This window comes from Python bivittatus, unplaced genomic scaffold (assembly GCF_059951505.1).
Source record: "Python bivittatus isolate LINGU-HERP-01145 unplaced genomic scaffold, Pbiv_v1 ctg000700_np1212, whole genome shotgun sequence".
Taxonomy (NCBI): Eukaryota; Metazoa; Chordata; class Lepidosauria; order Squamata; family Pythonidae; genus Python; species Python bivittatus.
This window is the reverse complement of record NW_028277098.1, coordinates 34,179,223-34,196,724: the sequence shown is the minus strand read 5'-3', so window position 1 is coordinate 34,196,724 and position 17,502 is coordinate 34,179,223. Positions and strand designations below refer to the sequence as shown.

Here is a 17,502-nt window from a genome sequence, read left to right as displayed (position 1 = left end):
AGTTATATGTAGTGTCTCACGCCTTTTTATTACAATTCATATTTGATACTGAAATGCAACAAATGCAGACAAAATTGCACTAAAATTTTATCATATTTTATCATACTAAAGGACTCTTAATAAGAAACTTATTTCTTATTTAAAATAAAATATATGTGTTTAAAACAGTATGTTTTATATATTACGTAGATTATTAGTTAATGAACATGTTTCATTTAATATATTTATGAAATGCAATTAGCTTCACTGGGGAGACTTAATATTGGTATCTCAATAAGTGATAATCTGCCACCATTTGTCAAACAAGATTTTTTCCTAAAGCAAATAGCAGGAGCAGAGTAGGACTTCTAAGACGGAAGGCAAGAATTACATCTTCATTTCTTGATCCTGCTGTCAAGTTTCCCTAATGCTATTTATGTTTTAAAAAAATGTTAAATGCAAAAATGAAGTAATCATACCTGTGGTTGGGCTTGAAAACTTTTTAAAAGAGAAAGATCAAGAGTAAATATGGCAAAGGCCACATAACATACAACTTTTGGCAACAATTCTGGCAATCTTATATTGTACAATGAAGTTGTTAGATTTATTGCTACTCTATTAGTTCCTTCCAAACCTCATACTTTTTTTTTCACTGTTTCTGCCCTTTCTCTAATTTCCTTTCTTTTTAGTGTTAGCATTAAAGTCATTTCCTAATAGTTTTAGAATTGTGATGTGCTTTTTCAATTTTCGAAAAATCAATCATCACCTTCAGTTCAGAGGCCCCATATGTGACAGTGGAGAAAAGCCCCAATCATTTAAAATAACTGCCTATACCCAACAATAATGTTAATTGGAATGGCTTGCTATTAGAAAGAAACTTCCTTACTTCTTCCTGCTATTATTATTAGCTAAACCAGTGTTTCTCAACCTTGGGAACTTTAAGATGTGTGGATTTCAACTCCCAGAATTCCCCAGCCAGCCATCTGGGGGTTGAAGTCCACACATCTTAAAGTTCCCAAGGCTGAGAAACACTGAGCTAAACTGTATAGCTTTACACAGATAATTATACAATGTTATTTAAAAATGTACAGTATTTCTCTTACTGTCAATATTCTTATGTGGAAAAAAAGGGGGGGGACATAGCTGCATAAGTTTTGCATTTCTGCTTTCTATGAATAAACAAATATGAATAAATATTTTTATACAGGTGGGAATATACTGTATTTTAGGCTCTCTTGTGTACCTTTTTACATGTACCTTTTTTATAATTATTAACAAATTAGAAAACTGTGGCAAAATATTTTTACATTTCTTTCCATTACAGCAATTATTGCAGTCTTTTGGGCTTCTTTGCCAGCTGATGTGCAAGCTACAGCAAGGATAGAGATTGGGTTCACATATCATACTACCTATATCTCATCATGATTTACCAAATGAATCACAACTGACTAGGTTTGCACAACACACTAACTTACAAACTATGGTTTATTAACACCCATGTTTCAGATTACACAACCACTAAAACAAAACCAACAATCCACATTTTTGTAAATGTGAATTGCTATAGGTTTTAATTGTATATTTATTTATTGTTTTAATGTGTTGTGAGCCGCCCAGAGTCCCCCATTGGGGGGAGATGGGCGGGGGACAAATTTAATAAATAAATAAATAAATAAATAAAATAAATGGTGTAAAGTGTTCTGTGAATCCAGAAGGAGACATTACAAAAAAGGAAAGGGTGCTTATCAAACTTGAGTGAAAAGGGGAAGGAAACAGCACAGGAAGAAGTAAATGAGTTTTACATAATATTGCTTAACCCAAAATGGAGTAGTATAATAGGTATAAAAAGGAAAGCAAATTCAGCAACAGAGCACAGCAGAAAGCACCACATTCCTCAGCTGCTGGTTTTGTCTTCCTGAAAAAGTATTGTTCCAATGTATTCATGTAAGAAAAAGTGTAATTAAAACATGGATATTTGATTACTTCTTTTCCTCTATGCTCCCTATCAGGTAGCTAGAGACTTATTAATTAAGTTGAACTTGGTTAACTTTCTTCTGCAACAATTAATTCCAAATATTTATTTATTTTTGTTTAAAGGAGCACTATGACACACCAGCTCATTGGTGGGTAGTGATATTAAAAAATAAACTGAAATTCTAGAAATAAACAGGCAAGAATGTTGGCCTTGCGTGCATTGCAAAATTGATTGTGCAGTGTATCTGTGCTAAGACAAAGTAAGATGTGAGAAAATAATAAAGATTGCACACAATATCACTTGTATCTTATTCAAGGGTACAATTAGCTGATATTTGGGTTACATAAGTGGTCTTGTTATGTAGTAGCTGGAAGAAAGAAAGATTTAAAATGTGAAACACTTGGATTCAAAATACAGTGCATTAACTGAACCAGGGAAGATCCTAAGTGTTGAAGTGTTACAAATATACATATCATTTGAGTTTTAGTCAGGCTTCCTTCCATGACTCAGGTCACACATGGTTTATTGGGATTTTACTCAGCACAATGTATGAATCATGTATGAACCATGAGTTGGGTGATCCATATCAACAAATCATGGTTAAAACAAACTATGCTTTGTGATAAAGTGTAAACCTAATATTTATTTGGTTTGTCCCTTAAACTATGACTCTGAACTTTAGTTCAGAATGTCTCAAGACCCAGAAGAGAATAAATGTGCTAGTATTTGGCCTTGACAATTTTATTTTTACACAGCATAAATACACAGATACTTACAAGGCCGGCTTGGAATAATCATAGAAGGGCAATCTTCATCACGCATAACTTGGGCCACAGACTGAAAGCCAAAATAAAAGCATAAACTGAAATGCTGAACATTTCATTAAAAAAAAAAAGTCATTCCATTTTTTTAATGTCAAGAATTTAAAAGTTGTTATAAATTATTGGTTAGAATTTCAATAAGAACTATGAGGCTCACGTCTGACTGGCAACCTATTAATGATAAAAAGAAACCAGTAGGATTCTAGTCATGCCTTTGAACAGAAAACGTTTCAGCAGAAAATGTTTGAGAACTAAATTACCCTTTAACACAATTAACATAATGAATTTAGGACTGAAATCAAGGCTTGGTAAGGGCTTTTCAATATGAGATAATTAGAGAGCAATTTAATTTTTAAAAGAATAGAATAAGTTGCTTCAAACCAGCCATCTGACTGCAAATCAATTAGTTAATTCCAATGACTAATACCTTTTGTTTCATTCCATCATTGAAATAAAACACTGCAGGTGAATTCCTAAACTGAATTGTCAGGGGGTGGGGCAAAAAGCCAACATAGCAGGTGAGACTACCTGATCAAGGCATCGCTTTTTTGTACATGCACTAACATTATAAGATGTACAAAGGGGCAGGACTTTGGTCATGTGGCCATGAGCACCATCTTGGCTTTCCCCTGCCCCTTTCCTGAGTGAACCATATATAAAATGTTATGCTACTAATTCTTAAGTGAAAACGTGAACATAGCCATTCATTTCCTACTTTTCGGCCTGGGATTCTCCAATGTTGCTGAATCTTTTTCTTCTGCAGTTACTTAATCCCCTACTCCTACCCAGATGGTTGGGTGCACTGCAAGAGTGTCTACTGCACATTACCAGGTAAGGCTCCAGATGCCCACCATATTCATTTCTGTGAAGTTCCTAGGAACCTGCTAAGATACTGGATGCTTGGTTCCTTAGCTGATGCTGCACTTTGTAATTCAACTATCCTGGTAAAAAGTAGAGGGGCAAATGGAGACTAAAGGAACCCATTTCTCCCAGTACAGAAGTAAGTAGTGCAGATGTGAAACACAAGATAGCAAACAGAGAGATCTGGAAATTGACCACGTGGACAGACAAGAGAAGAAAAGGAAGGATATGTATGAATCATGTTCATGCAATTCATGTGTGTTTCTCCTTTAAGTTTATCCTTCTCACTGCTTCCTTACCTCTGCTCAAATGTTCTGGAGCAGAGTGTTAATTTGAGTCAGACAAGGACAGTTTTCTTTATAAATGTAGATGCTTAGCTGTTCCATTACACAAGGTTCTAATTACACTGTGATGCATTGTCTAGTGTACTGTAAATGAAGGGCTTGTTTTAAAATAATGCTGACCAGAAACTTGACCAGAAGGTTACAGTTAAGGAATCAAGAATATGGACTCTGTTATATTTTTAGAGTGGTTAAGGTACAATGGAGGAGATCAGGGTTCAAAACCATTCTCATCTCAACCGAAATGCATTGAGTGACTATCACTATCTGTCAGCCCAGGGTTGCTTTTGTAGGGATAATATGAAGGAAGTGCCCCACATAAGCTGTCTTGAGCTCCTGGAGGTTATATAGAATATAAATTGAATAAACATAAATAAAATAACATTTTAAGTGGTTAGGTGATTGCATTTGGTGTTGACTTTGGCCTCTTTGAGGGGACATTCATCTAATTTCTTATTATTTTGGAGGTTTTGCAATCCATTTATATTTATTTAATGCTTTTTCCCCCTTTCCCAAAACTGCCAATTAAGCTCAATAATCAGATAATTCCAACCTGGAGGTTTTTAAGCACCACATGCAAGAAAAAAGTTTTGGAAGGAGGAAATTGGGATAGCTGACTTGTTTGCTCAGAATGATAGAAACATTTACCCCAGAAGCTTATAGCAATAGCTTTGCTGTAAGTAATCATGGACAAAGTCATAGAGATATAAATTTGCCATTGACTGTATTTATTTTAGACTGATAAAAGATGCATCTAAACTCACCTTCCGTGGCTTAGTAAACCCAGGCTTGCAAAACTGTTTGTAGTACTCCCAATAACTTCTGTAGGAAGATTGCATTTCTATGTAGGTTGCAAATCTGTCTGGGCACTTTGAGACACAAAGCTTTAAGACAAAACCAAAAACCTGACTGAAGCAGCAATGAAGGATGAGAAAGTTATATTATCAAAGTATCTAGACAAAGAATTGCCATCTCTAAAAGTGCTTCTTTTTTAACATATTGTCTGCTTAGCAAAGCACTTATATGCACACACACAGCAATTTCTTTTTCTTCTCTATTTTGCAGTCTTAAGAAGGAAATGAGAAGAGGCAGATGGATTCTTCTTCTAATTACTATAGCATTTCCCCTAGTATTCCTTCCTGTTCTAAATATCTGATAAATAATTGTAAAAATAAATTTTTAAATGAACCCCCCCCAAAGAAGACATAGTTGTATCCTGCGCAACAATTAATCAAACTGAATCTGCGAATCAGGAGTACACAACTTTTTTGTAAGCAAGGGATACATTTTTTTCCAGTTATTTATTTTATCGTCAACAGTCACAGAGAACATGCCATTGTTGGAGTGGTATTTTATCATTTTTGTTATTGTTATGCAAACCTAATGGAGGTATAACACAATTTTCCTGACAAAAAATCTCCAGGAAATCTTACTTCTGAAATATGAAAATGAGCCACAAAATGTTGGTGATGTATGTATAATATTCAGATTATTAACAGATCTTTGTCTTTAATTTTCAAAAATAATTCACTTATTATTTGTTCTTTGGTAAAATATTTGTTTAAAAGGACAAAATTAGGTCATTATCCTGAATGGATTATATATTGCATAGATAAGAATTCTTCCAAAATAATATAACTAGAATGAATTCTCTAGTTATTCATGTAGAATTGTGCATATAGATATTAATCATCTCAAAAATTTGGAAATTTTGAGACTCACCTAAGAAATGTTTTTCTTACTACTACATAAAAAGCTACAGCTAGGTTATTGTCAGAAACTCCACTCATGCGATACATTTGTTGGAGGAAAAACAAAAGGGATTATTTGCTGGATGTCTCCCCCAAAAGCTGCTGATCTAGTTGGTGATGATGAAGTTTTAACCAATATATCTTGGAAAGCACCAGATTGCAAAAAGTTGTTTTACTATCATCATTTTGCTATATCCCCTTAAGTCTGATATCTAGGAAAGACGAGTCAATAGTACATACAGTGATAAATAATGTGAAGAAGCAACATAATTGATCATTACCAAAGCATCGTTTCTAGAAAAACCCAATCCACCTTCTGCCTGTTAAAATTCCTGAAGTTAATGACATCTGGAAATCAATGCTATTGCTTTTTCCCAGTAAACGGAATAATATTGCATAGATACATATATAGCAAATAATGGATAGTCACAGCTAATCAGTCCTGCACTCAATGTATGTCCTTCTTTCTTAAATGATGTTCTAAGTAGACAGTTTCCTTTCTTTTCCATCTTAGTGGTATATCTCTTCTGAGAATACAGAATTTACATCCAATATTAGCATTTACTTCTAGTATGTCCAATACATTCATTTTCAAAACAGCTATATCAAGATATAATCTGTGTATCCTTGACTGTATATTACATACCTGTGTTGTAGGGCACTGTAGGTTTATTAGCACTATAGGGCTGGCACATTTCAGAATGTTAAAGTAAAATAAAACTGTCTTGTTCCTAGAAGATGGATATAAATCATTATTTTCACTCCATGTATATGTATAGCAATAATTAATAATTAACCAAATGCATAAATGTATAATACACATATTAAAAATTAATTCCAAAATCACTGCCTATATAGGGGATTTTTATCACAGCATTAATCTATGAAGATTAATTTTGAGAAGATTGTTCTCCCTTTGTTCAATAGGACAGGATAGCACCAATTCATGCTAATTTAATCACACATCTCACATTAATGTTTTATCACATATCCAATTCACTACTGTGCAGTAAATTTATCTTGTACATTTACTAAGTTTAAACACATACTACATGGTATCAAGAAACTGGTGTTTTTTATATTAATCACAAGGTGGCACTAAAAAATCAATCAAGAATTTGTTTGTATCTAGAAACCTATAGACTGTATAAAATCCCAAGAATACTCTTTCATAAGTGTAGACCATTCTTATGATGAAACACAAGGATGAAATATATATATATATATATAGAGAGAGAGAGAGAGAGAGAGAGAGAGAGCGCAAACAGTTGGCTTGAGCTGAGGGGGAAAAAGTTAGTTCATATATTTTTTAAGGCAAGTTCCCATTAGAAATACACTGAATTCCAGAAAGAATGGAAATAAAATATCAACAAATTAAATAGTGTATGACAAAAATGGACAGCATATTAGTGGAAAAATACTGAGTATTTCACCAAGCTTCTATCAATGGTCTAAAAGCATTTAGAACTAATATGCCAGTGTAGTAAAGTGGTTAAGATGCAGACTAAAACTAGGATCAGGGAGACCCAGGTTTAAGTTGGTGACTGGGCCAGTCATTCCCTCTCAGCCCAACATAACTCACAGGTTTGCTGTTATGGAGATACACAAAGAGAGATCCCAATGTAAGCCATCTTAAGCCCTTAGAGAGAAAGGTGGGATATGAATCCAACAAATAAAAAAAACCCCTCCAGGCTGCCTATGGTCACTATACCTCCTTTTTCAAAGGTGTGGAGGCCCCTTTGGCTGTCTCTTTAGCATGATTGCCAAAATATTTGATGCATTGAAAAGGAAACTTTCCAACGCCCTTTGAAAAAGAAATAGAAAAAATCATACCCACATTCACCTGTATGATTACTTTGCATCATTATGCTTTCTAATAGGGCCACTGTCTGCGGAGAAAAACTAAAGTGTGACCCTGGCTGTCCCCTCTTGATATATACAGTGAGTATACAACTTGGCTCTTTAAAGTTGAGGTTCAGATTGATGAATTCCAAATGCACACTGCAATGAAATTCATACAGCTGAGTGGCAATCTAACCGGAGTTGAATTGTTTGCTAGTTTCCAATAATATAGAGAAAGCACAATATAGAAGGGTAAAACCAAAGAGTAAAAGCTTTGGCTTCTTTTTCAAATTATCACACTATTGTCTTCTGAATGCAAAGTGAATATAGGTTTATATGGAGACTAACAATGAGATGAATTGGTGCAACAAGATTTCCTCACAATGTATTTGGTAACCCAAGATGGAATTAATTCTGTTATTTTAGTTCAATACCATCCCTTCCTGAAGAACTATGAATGTTGGAATTGTTTCAAAACATCAAATATTCTAAAATATTTATTTGGTATAGAATTTGTTGAAACCATTGGAACTGTTATTTACATTTTATTGCTCTATGCCAAAGCACTTCAAAGAGCAGTAATATAAAGATTAGCATGTATCTTCAAATTTAATTACCCTCAAGGCATGAATTAGAGCCAGCTTCTGGGTTTTACAAACCATAAATCTATAATCCGTATCAGCAACGGGTCAAACTTCATGAAAGCTTTTTTACTTCAAAGTTCTTATTTTTGCCTCCCAACTAGTTTACTAAAATGTTATCTTCACATATATTGAATTTTAAATTTGTAATTCGGGAAAGAATGAAATCTGCAGATAAGGCTTGATGGCTGCTGAAGATGGGTCTAAAGGATTTATAGTACAATCCTATGGATGTCTACTTAGAAATCATCCTGAACTGAATATGGGAAGGGCTATTTTCTGATGGCCAGAGGCAACTCTGAAGAGTTTGGGGATTAGGTGTTAGGCAGGGCAGGGGATGTCTGTTACATACATTACTATTAGTGTTTATTTCATAAAAATGACAAGTCATCCTGGTGATTTATTTGGTGGCATGATTGAAAGGGCCATAAAAATACATTTTGGGGCCATATATGGCTCTTTAGTAATAGACTGCCCATCCATGGTTTAGTGGACAACCAGATGAGTATGTATAGCAACTTCCCTCACCATATCACCTTGTACTGGAATTACAACACCCAGGATGGCCAGCAATTCTGGCCATCAGATAGGGAATCCTAATACATCTGGAGGCTGCATGTACCATGCTGCAGCCTTACTATGCTTTGGAAAAAGATATATTAAAATGCCATTTGTTCATAGCCACTATAAATATAGAGAAACATGTGTATTCTTGAACGGCAGAATGTCCTGAGGCAAATTGCTACAATACCCTTGTTCACACTTCGTTAAACCAGGATTTTTAAGAATTCTGATTTACTGTGCATGAGCCAAGTTGAAGATGCATGTTATTCAACTGCTCCTGTTTGGCTCTGCAGAAGTTCCTTCATGGTTTGCTTACTACACCATTTCAACATACACGACAGCTGGCAACATTTCATTTTTTGGGGTAGTTTTAAGGGTTGGGATGGAAATAATTTGCTTCCTACAGGTCTCTAGCTCTCATTTCCACACTAAATCCCAACAAAAATGGACTAGACATGTTTCGCCCCACCCTGTCTAGTCATGGCCTCCTTTAGCTTTCCATAAGGTTGGGAGGCAGAGTTGCAGCCCCTGACAGCTTAAATGTTTGCCCTATGTATGCATCAATTTAAGCAAGCAAGAGAACATTCTTGCTAGTATCAGCTTCTGGCATATGATATTGCCTGAGTAAGAGATGACAAACTTACAGAAATAAGAACCAGTCAGCTGTGCTGAGAAATTATTTTTCTCTCAGAATGACATAATGATTTCTCAGATGACATCTCACTTAAGCATTCAATTTATGTTGGCTAATCAGATCCAATGTATCTTATGAAATGTAGTTTTACAGTCACTTGGATTCATGATTAATAGTTATATAACTAAGTTATGGACAAGGTTTGGGCTGAGCTGTGACTTACTTTGAACCCTGAGTTTTTTAAAAAAATAAATCTTAATTAGAATCCCCATCAAGAAACCAAGAAATGAAAGCAGGAAACACCTGCAAGCTTTCAGTGAGACTTCTGCAAAGAAAAAGGCAATTAGGAGTCAGAAGTTAATAGTTCTGGTGCATGTGGCAGGAATAGAGATGCCAAGGAATTCAGTACTTACTCATTAGGTGTATCTTTTTGACCACAGAATTGCCCATAGCTGTCAGTTGGATATGCTACTTTTCTTGGGTCACCATGTACCCAGGCTGTAAAAAGGAGAAGGAAAACAAGAAAGCATCAAGCCATTTTGGTTGGAATTAAACTTCGTTAGTCATTAAAATGCACTGCCTGTCATGAACTGTTTTAACCTCTCCCAATAGGTTCTGACAGTATTGATTCTTCCTTAAACAGTAGTTTTTTTAATGAAAAAATATGGATGAATAGATACAAAGCAAAACATCTCGCTCTCCCGTCCCCCACTTTCCATCAGAATGTATCTGGCTTACAGCCAGAAAATGAGGTAATGCACTTAGAAGATGACAGTTATTAAAATGAGGACAGGGATGCATTACAAAAGCTTTGTTGGCATAAAGCCATACAGTAGTATTGAGCCAAGCTAAATACCCTCAACTGTCTTCATGCATGCTTCTGACCTGCCTTCTGTACGCAGAATTGTATGAACCAATTAAAATACACAGTCAGATTCCAGTTTATGCAAATCACTTTGACCCTGATCTACTCTAATTTCTACATCCTCACATTCCTCTTCATTTAATGGGGTTAAATGTAGAAATACTGAAATCAAATCAAGTCAAAATCAAAATCTTCTCCAAGGTCATCAGGATAATAATTAGAATCATAAGGCATGAAAATACAATGCCTTGTTCACAACTGTCAACAGTAGCTCAAACACTGACCTTTGCAGACCAAAAGGGAGAAGGGACAACGTAATGCATAATAACTCCCAGTGTGTTTTGCACAGCTAGATTAATGCAGAGTTTTGTTTTCTTACTTTTGTTTATAGATTTTAAAGTGTGTTTCATTCTGTCTTCATTTCAATACAAGCATGTTTCCAAAATCCATTATGTGCAGTACATAATGAGATGATGGGAGTGAATTTATTTTTCTTTCAGATACTGAGGGTTTGCCTTAGTTTATATCATATTATGAAGTTTGACCACTGTGAGAAATGACACTTGTGAAACCCTAATGTAGGCCAGGTAATATATTTAGAAAAGAGCACACCATTTTATCCATGTTATAATTTTTTTTTCCATAGCAGTTAAATAGAGGAGAATATTTCCCTCTTTTGGAAGTTTTGGACAGAAAAACAACATCCATTCAATTATTGTTTTCCTCCATAAAAAAATATTACTTTAAAATCTAATAACAACAATAAATTTTTCTTACTGGGGATTTAATTTAAATAGTTAGGCACTTATAATTTTTCAGTTAGCAATACAGAGACTGCATGTTATAAATTGTATTTTGTTGTAAAATACAATGTTTTCTTTTCATTTTGGTACACAGTTACAGTATATATTTGAACTTCTAAGCTTGAGTGGTTATTGTTTAGAGTTATGAAACTTAATACTTAAAATGTGCTCTGAAAGGCCAATCAGTAGCAAAATCTTTTCTATCAAAACTGTGAAATTTCATACAGAAGGATAATAATATTGGGAATTTTGTTCATAAAACTGCTATTCTAATGTAGCCATGCTTCTGTGGACTACCTGTAATACTTCTAATATGAGGCTTTCAGGCATCAGAAACACTCTCCACTCTTGCATATTACGTACATTGTGTTATATTATTTTTTAAAGTAAGTGTTTGATACTGTATCCCTTCTGAATATTAAATCTATGTCCATGTACTGTTTGTTCCCACACATTGATCAAGATTACCACCAGTACATCGACTGTGCAAGAACAGTGCTATTTCTCTGTAAGAATTCAATAACACTCTCTCAACATTATACACAATCAAGTGAAGGGTTGAATTTAAAAATCATGATGTAGATGTGATCTATGCTTAACCTGCCATTTTAAATAGTTAAACTGTTCATCATTCATGAACTTGTATGTTTTTGGACATAAGAGAAAAATCTACTCTTGTAAAGAGCAGGATTTTTCTTCAAATACTGCTCCTGAACATATGACAAAATGAGATTTCATTATTCTTTTATTCCTTATTGCAGCCAAAATATCCAGAGCCAGTTGATATTAGTCGTCTTTAATATTTTGTATTATATACTCTTTAGTGCAGTTTCTGTATCAACCACCATCTTTCTGAGATTATGGTATTCTTTTCAAGTATTTCAATATTACAAAACACTTCATTTTCATTTGTCTTCCCTGCTGTTATTACTGTTATTCTTCCCAGAAGTACAGTCAATAACATGAATAAATACTGCATGTGAGATGCATTAAACAAATAATTTAGAGTGATCTATTACAGCCAACATCTGTTTATAGAATACTCTCTTCTGAGAACTATAGATAAGTACAACTGCATACTGCCATACTTGACACATATATCAAAAGGTGAAGATTGCTTGCATTGATGTACAGGTAGTCCCCAGATTAAGAATGACCAGTTTAAGGATGACCCATAGTTAAGAATGGAGTCTTTTGTAGCAAAATTCGAGTTAAATACACAATGATTTGAGTTAAATACACAATACTACTTATACAGCCTTATACAATAATACTGTTCTGGCTTACATACAAATTCGACTTGACAGACCTTGGAAACAGAACTCATTCTTAAACTGGGGACTACCTGTAATGTTGTTTTTGTCATTTGATTCTACCCCTTGACACACACACATACACACCCCTTGACACGGTCTCTCTGGATTCCAACTTCCCTAATCATACACATCTTTCCCATCATCCCTTTGAGCAGCTTTCCCCAAGACATCTGAAGGGACCAGACTGAAGAAAGTTGTCCTCAAAACTCATCACAATCTCTCTTTTATACACAAGATCCCTCTTAAGTCCTTCAGTCTTTAGTTTGTTTATGTCAGAACAAAACATTGTTCTTTAAAAGAGTCATCTAGATAAATAACATATTTTAACTTATAATATTTTTAGAACACCAGTCTGTCTGTTATAAAAGCATAGCAGGAAACTTCTTAAGTTTTGGATAATAGATCGAATATTCTTTCATAATAAAAATTGCATTTTTTTCTCCTTTTGAATTATTGCATTGTTTTATCATTTATGATATTTTATAAGAACTTGGTGGTTTTCTTTCATGTTGCTAGGCCCAAACTATTTTAGGTTTCTGCCTTAATATAGCAGAAAACTCAAAATATAAATATTTTAGACTGGTACTTATAAACATGCAATCATAGCTCTCCTTACACTGGTGTTTCTATTGCTCTCCTCCACCTATAATATTCACACCTGCCTCTTTTCAAATAAGCTCCAATGCTTCCCCAATAGATTTCCATTCTACTGGAAAATAATCAGAATGGGAAAGAATTGTGAATCCTACAAAAACATCACTGGATGTTAAATCAATGATAGCCCAGTGCAGCAAATAACAACACTTGGAATAAATATTTCTGAGACTCATAATTATTCAAAAGCAGTGATCACTGAAACAGAACACTGAAAGGTTATTATCATAAATCACTAACTTTGAGATTGTAAAAGATTTGATTATCTTTGCATGTCTATGTCAAATCTGAAAAACCAGTAAGAGCCAAACTCTATGCTTAATATTACAGAGCTAAATGTTGCTCGACCAGTATTTTTTCCCATCACCATAAAAGTCCATATTTTAGAAAGGGCCATGAACTTTAGATGTTTCAACTCTAAAATGTGGACTTACTGATTAAACAACAACAACAATGAAGCTAGTTGAAAATTTTTAAAATTCTAGTCAAATGTAAATATAGGGTCACTCATATCTAATTGTAGACAAGAGATAAAAGCTTTTCTCCCCTGTTCTTTTATAAAGAGCCAGAAATATATAGATCCTATTGAGCCATGAGAAGCCTTAGGCACAACTGTGACTGTGAACTGATTTATACTCTATTTTCCCTTTATATGAACTTCATTGACTCTCATACATTTTGAACAGGACAAGTGTCTGGAGTCTATCCAAAGCTGATCTCATCTCTCAGTTAAAAATAAAGCACATGGGCAAATGGGAAACAAGAAAAGGAAATTGTAATTTAAAAAAGAAAGACAGATGTGAATGCTACCAGTTTGTAAGGGAAAAACATTTCAGACAGAGTGTGAGACGCAGAGAGAAAGAAGCTCTACGGGTGTGCGTATGTGTGTGTGTGTGTGTATGTGTACAAAAATGGATTTCATTTTGAGCTGCTTTTGAGCATCTGCTGGTGTTCAGAAATTTAATTTGATATTTGATATTCTGTCCTTAGAGTCAGGGCAGGTGCAAATGTGATGTACATGTACAAATTTTCAACAGAGGCAAAGCTGACCATATTGTTGGTGACTCAAGCGGTGAAGAAAAATGGAACTGGTCAAGCATTCAGTCATTATTTCCATCAATTTTTGACATATTTCCCACAATATATTATTTAGAGAAACCTCTCATAGAAAACTGCCATGAAATCCCAGCCAGAGGATTAAGAAAGATTTTTGTAGTACCAGAAAGTGCAAAGCTGTAGAAACATCTAAGGATGCAGCACAATGGCAAGCTTCCAACTGTTTTTCTGCTAGTCACCCCCCCCCCCAATCATCTGATCAATTCATTTTTCATGATGGCACACCAGTAAGAAAAGTTTTTTTAAAAAAATTAAAGAAACTATTTCATAAAGATATGATCTACAGCGAAATACAGAATTAGTGAGCCATGATTCTAATGGGATGAAAGTCTTCTCTACGCATAAAATCGCTTTTGCTTCAGGGAAGATGCATTGGCAGTTTAATCTCTACCAGGATTTGCTGCTGCTTTCAACTGTATCATCCCACGGTTTACATTTTCTGCACCAAGGCATGTGAAGTCACTGTGTGGTGGAACCTAGAGTGCCTTTGAAATCTAAGTTTCTTCTATTTGCTGTGACTGTGAGTGAAATATTTTTATAAGCATCAATAGAGTACTTCAGGACTTGAGGCTTAATGAGATCTTTACTACTTTGTCAAAACAGAGGCCTGTTTCCAATGGTTAGCTATTTATTAGGCCTAGATCATAACCTGAAATCTGAGAAACTAATATGGCTTTAAAAGATACTACTTGAGAGGTTTGTGTCAAAGGTAAGTAGAACTCCTTTTCTAGCAGGCTGATCAAAAACTGAAAGGAAATACAGTGGAACCTCGGTTTATGAACTTAATTCGTTCCGTGACTCTGGTCATGAGCCGAATTGGTCGTGACCCAAAGCAAATTTTCCCATAAGGTTCAATGTAATTACCGTTAATCTGTTCTGGCGTGGAGGACAGGGAGGCGGCTATTGCTTGGAGGGAGAGTCCCCCTACCTACGACCAGGGGTGGAAAATGGCCGTGGATCATGTGTCAGGGGCGGAAAAATGGCCGCAGATCACATGTCAGGGGCGGAAAAATGGCCATGGACCATGTGTCAGGGGCGGAAAAATGGCCGCGGACCACGTGTCAGGGGCGGAAAAATGGCTGCGGACCACGTGTCAGGGGTGGAAAAATGGCCGCGGACCAGGTCACGGGAGGGAAAATGGCCGCGGATCCTGTTTGTAACCCGAGGCAGAGTTCGCTAACCAAAGCAAAATTTTGTGGCCGGAGCTGGTCGTCACCCGAAAAGTTCATGAACAGAAGCATTCGTAATCCGAGGTTCCACTGTAATGTAATTTCCATCATGAGGATTTATAACGTTGTTCAGTAACTTTGAACTTTGTTCAATATAAGTACAGTGACTATATTTTATTGGAAATTATAAAGAAAATAAATAATTAAATTAAATAAATTTAAAGGCCAGTTTTATGACATAAAGGACTATCCTTTATAACAAAGAATGCATGGTCACTGAAAGTATAAGGGAACCTGGGCAACTATATGTTCAGCCCATGTTCCCATGTCCCAGTGAATTCATTTCTGATCCTGAATAGATTTTTATTGTTGGAAAGGCAATGTTATTTACCTACCATCACCTCTTTTTTCTCCCTGGGAATTATAGAACAAGAAGACAGAGATAGCCAAGTCTTAAGACTGGGCCATAAGATAGTTGCTTGATATCATCATGTGAATCAATATTGTATTCTGAGCATCACTTCTCCAACAGTTAGCTGAACACAGATTTATTCTTTAAAAGTAGATGCAAAATAATATTTTTGTTTAATTAACTGCAATATAAATCCAGGCAAATGTGACATATAGATGCCAAAATTGTCTTCCATACATCCAGTTCCTTATTGCATGCTGCCCCATACTCTTAAAAGTTCTCGTACGTTTACTTTTGGTTATTTGGAGCTTCTGGAATTCAAATTCAATCTGTTTAGAGAAGATGCACAAAGAGCAAACAGCAATATTGATATCAATACATAGCATCAATACAATTGGATTAACTATTCGGCTATTTCACTTCTGTTTTACTTGTGTAATTATTGCAGAATATGGATCTACATTGTTATTGAGGAATACTGTGATGACGTAATTTATTCTAGCAGATAAGGAGTACTTATTCTATTTTCTTATTGACATCGCTTGTGTAATGTACCACCTCTTTTTGTTACCTATTGGCTTTTTTGTTACTTTTGTTAACTACTGAATATTACTCTAAATCTATACACAAAACAATTATAGGCAAAGGTTGCATTAAAATGTCCTCTGAAGAAACAATGCAGTGTTTTGTTTAAAAAAATGTTCATACAAGATTAAATTCAGTTAAACCCATTTCAAAGGATCATCCCCAATAAATAGATAATATCCATGCCACTGTTGCTTGCTTTCACTCAGGATGAAATGACACGGAGCAGCTGCTGGCCTATGTCTTTATTCCTTTAATACAGTCAGTATATATTGATACATATGTACAATGTGCATGGTGTATTCATGTGAAAAACATAGTGTGATGATGCCATGTCATTCATTGTTTATTTATTTATTTTATTTATTTATTTGACTTATCCCCGCCCATCTCCCCACAACGGGGGACTCTGGGCGGCTTACAACAAACTAAAATCAGAAATACAATTAAAAGTTATAAAAACCAGACATTACAAAAATAAAAAAGCTAAAAAATCCAAGAGGCCGATAGGGGCCACACTAGGCTGCTAAGGGGCCAGCCAACCCCATTTCTGATATTCTCCCTCCCCACCCCAGGCCAGATGGCAGAGCCAGGTCTTCAAATCCCTCCGAAAGACCTGGAATGAGGGGGCCTGTCTCACCCCCGGGGGCAAGATGTTCCAAAGGGCGGGAGCCACAGCAGAGAAGGCCCGCCTTCTGGACCCCACTAATCCAAGTTCTTTTACCACGGGGATCCGGAGCATGCCCTCTCTGTGAGATTGGGTGGGACGGGTTGAGATCGTGGGGGCGAGGCGGTCCTTCAGGTAACCTTATACTAGTTACTCGGTGAAACCAATATTAGACAAACATGACTTCTTAGTGAATTTATTCCACATCAAGACAACATTTTTGTATAATACCCTTTAAGAAATAATCTGTGGTGCAGTACCATTCATTACTTGATCAGACTGTCACTAGTATCATAAAGCTGGAGAGAGCATCAATAATGCCAACTCTTGTTTCTGACCTTAGAGAATCTCTCCCACCATGACTGAAATTTGGTGGCAACTGACAAATAACTGCAGTGTGATTTTCTGTGCCTTAGGGGCAAAATCAAATCAAATAGATGCACTAAACCACTGACAGGCTTAATGAAACTTCTTTACATACATACTCCTTTTCTCACTTCTCTTTA

The 17,502-nt window shown here is 35.4% G+C and overlaps 1 protein-coding gene across 8 annotated transcripts in view; it reads right to left on the bottom strand.

Annotated features, from left to right (window-relative positions):
- Positions 1-17,502, bottom strand: part of SLC44A5 (solute carrier family 44 member 5) — a 188,721-nt gene that overhangs the window by 49,658 nt on the left and 121,561 nt on the right. For all 8 annotated transcript variants that reach the window (XR_015793458.1, XM_088128429.1, XM_088128430.1 and 5 more), the window contains exons 4-7: positions 9,823-9,907; positions 6,375-6,459; positions 4,742-4,861; positions 2,731-2,791 (exon numbers count right to left, since the gene is read on the bottom strand). Coding sequence is in view for 7 of the 8 variants with exons in the window: in XM_088128429.1 (XP_087984555.1) it covers positions 2,731-2,791; positions 4,742-4,861; positions 6,375-6,459; positions 9,823-9,907 (351 nt within the window). In the remaining variant the exon portion in view is untranslated. The remainder of the gene's footprint in view (positions 1-2,730; positions 2,792-4,741; positions 4,862-6,374; positions 6,460-9,822; positions 9,908-17,502) is intronic.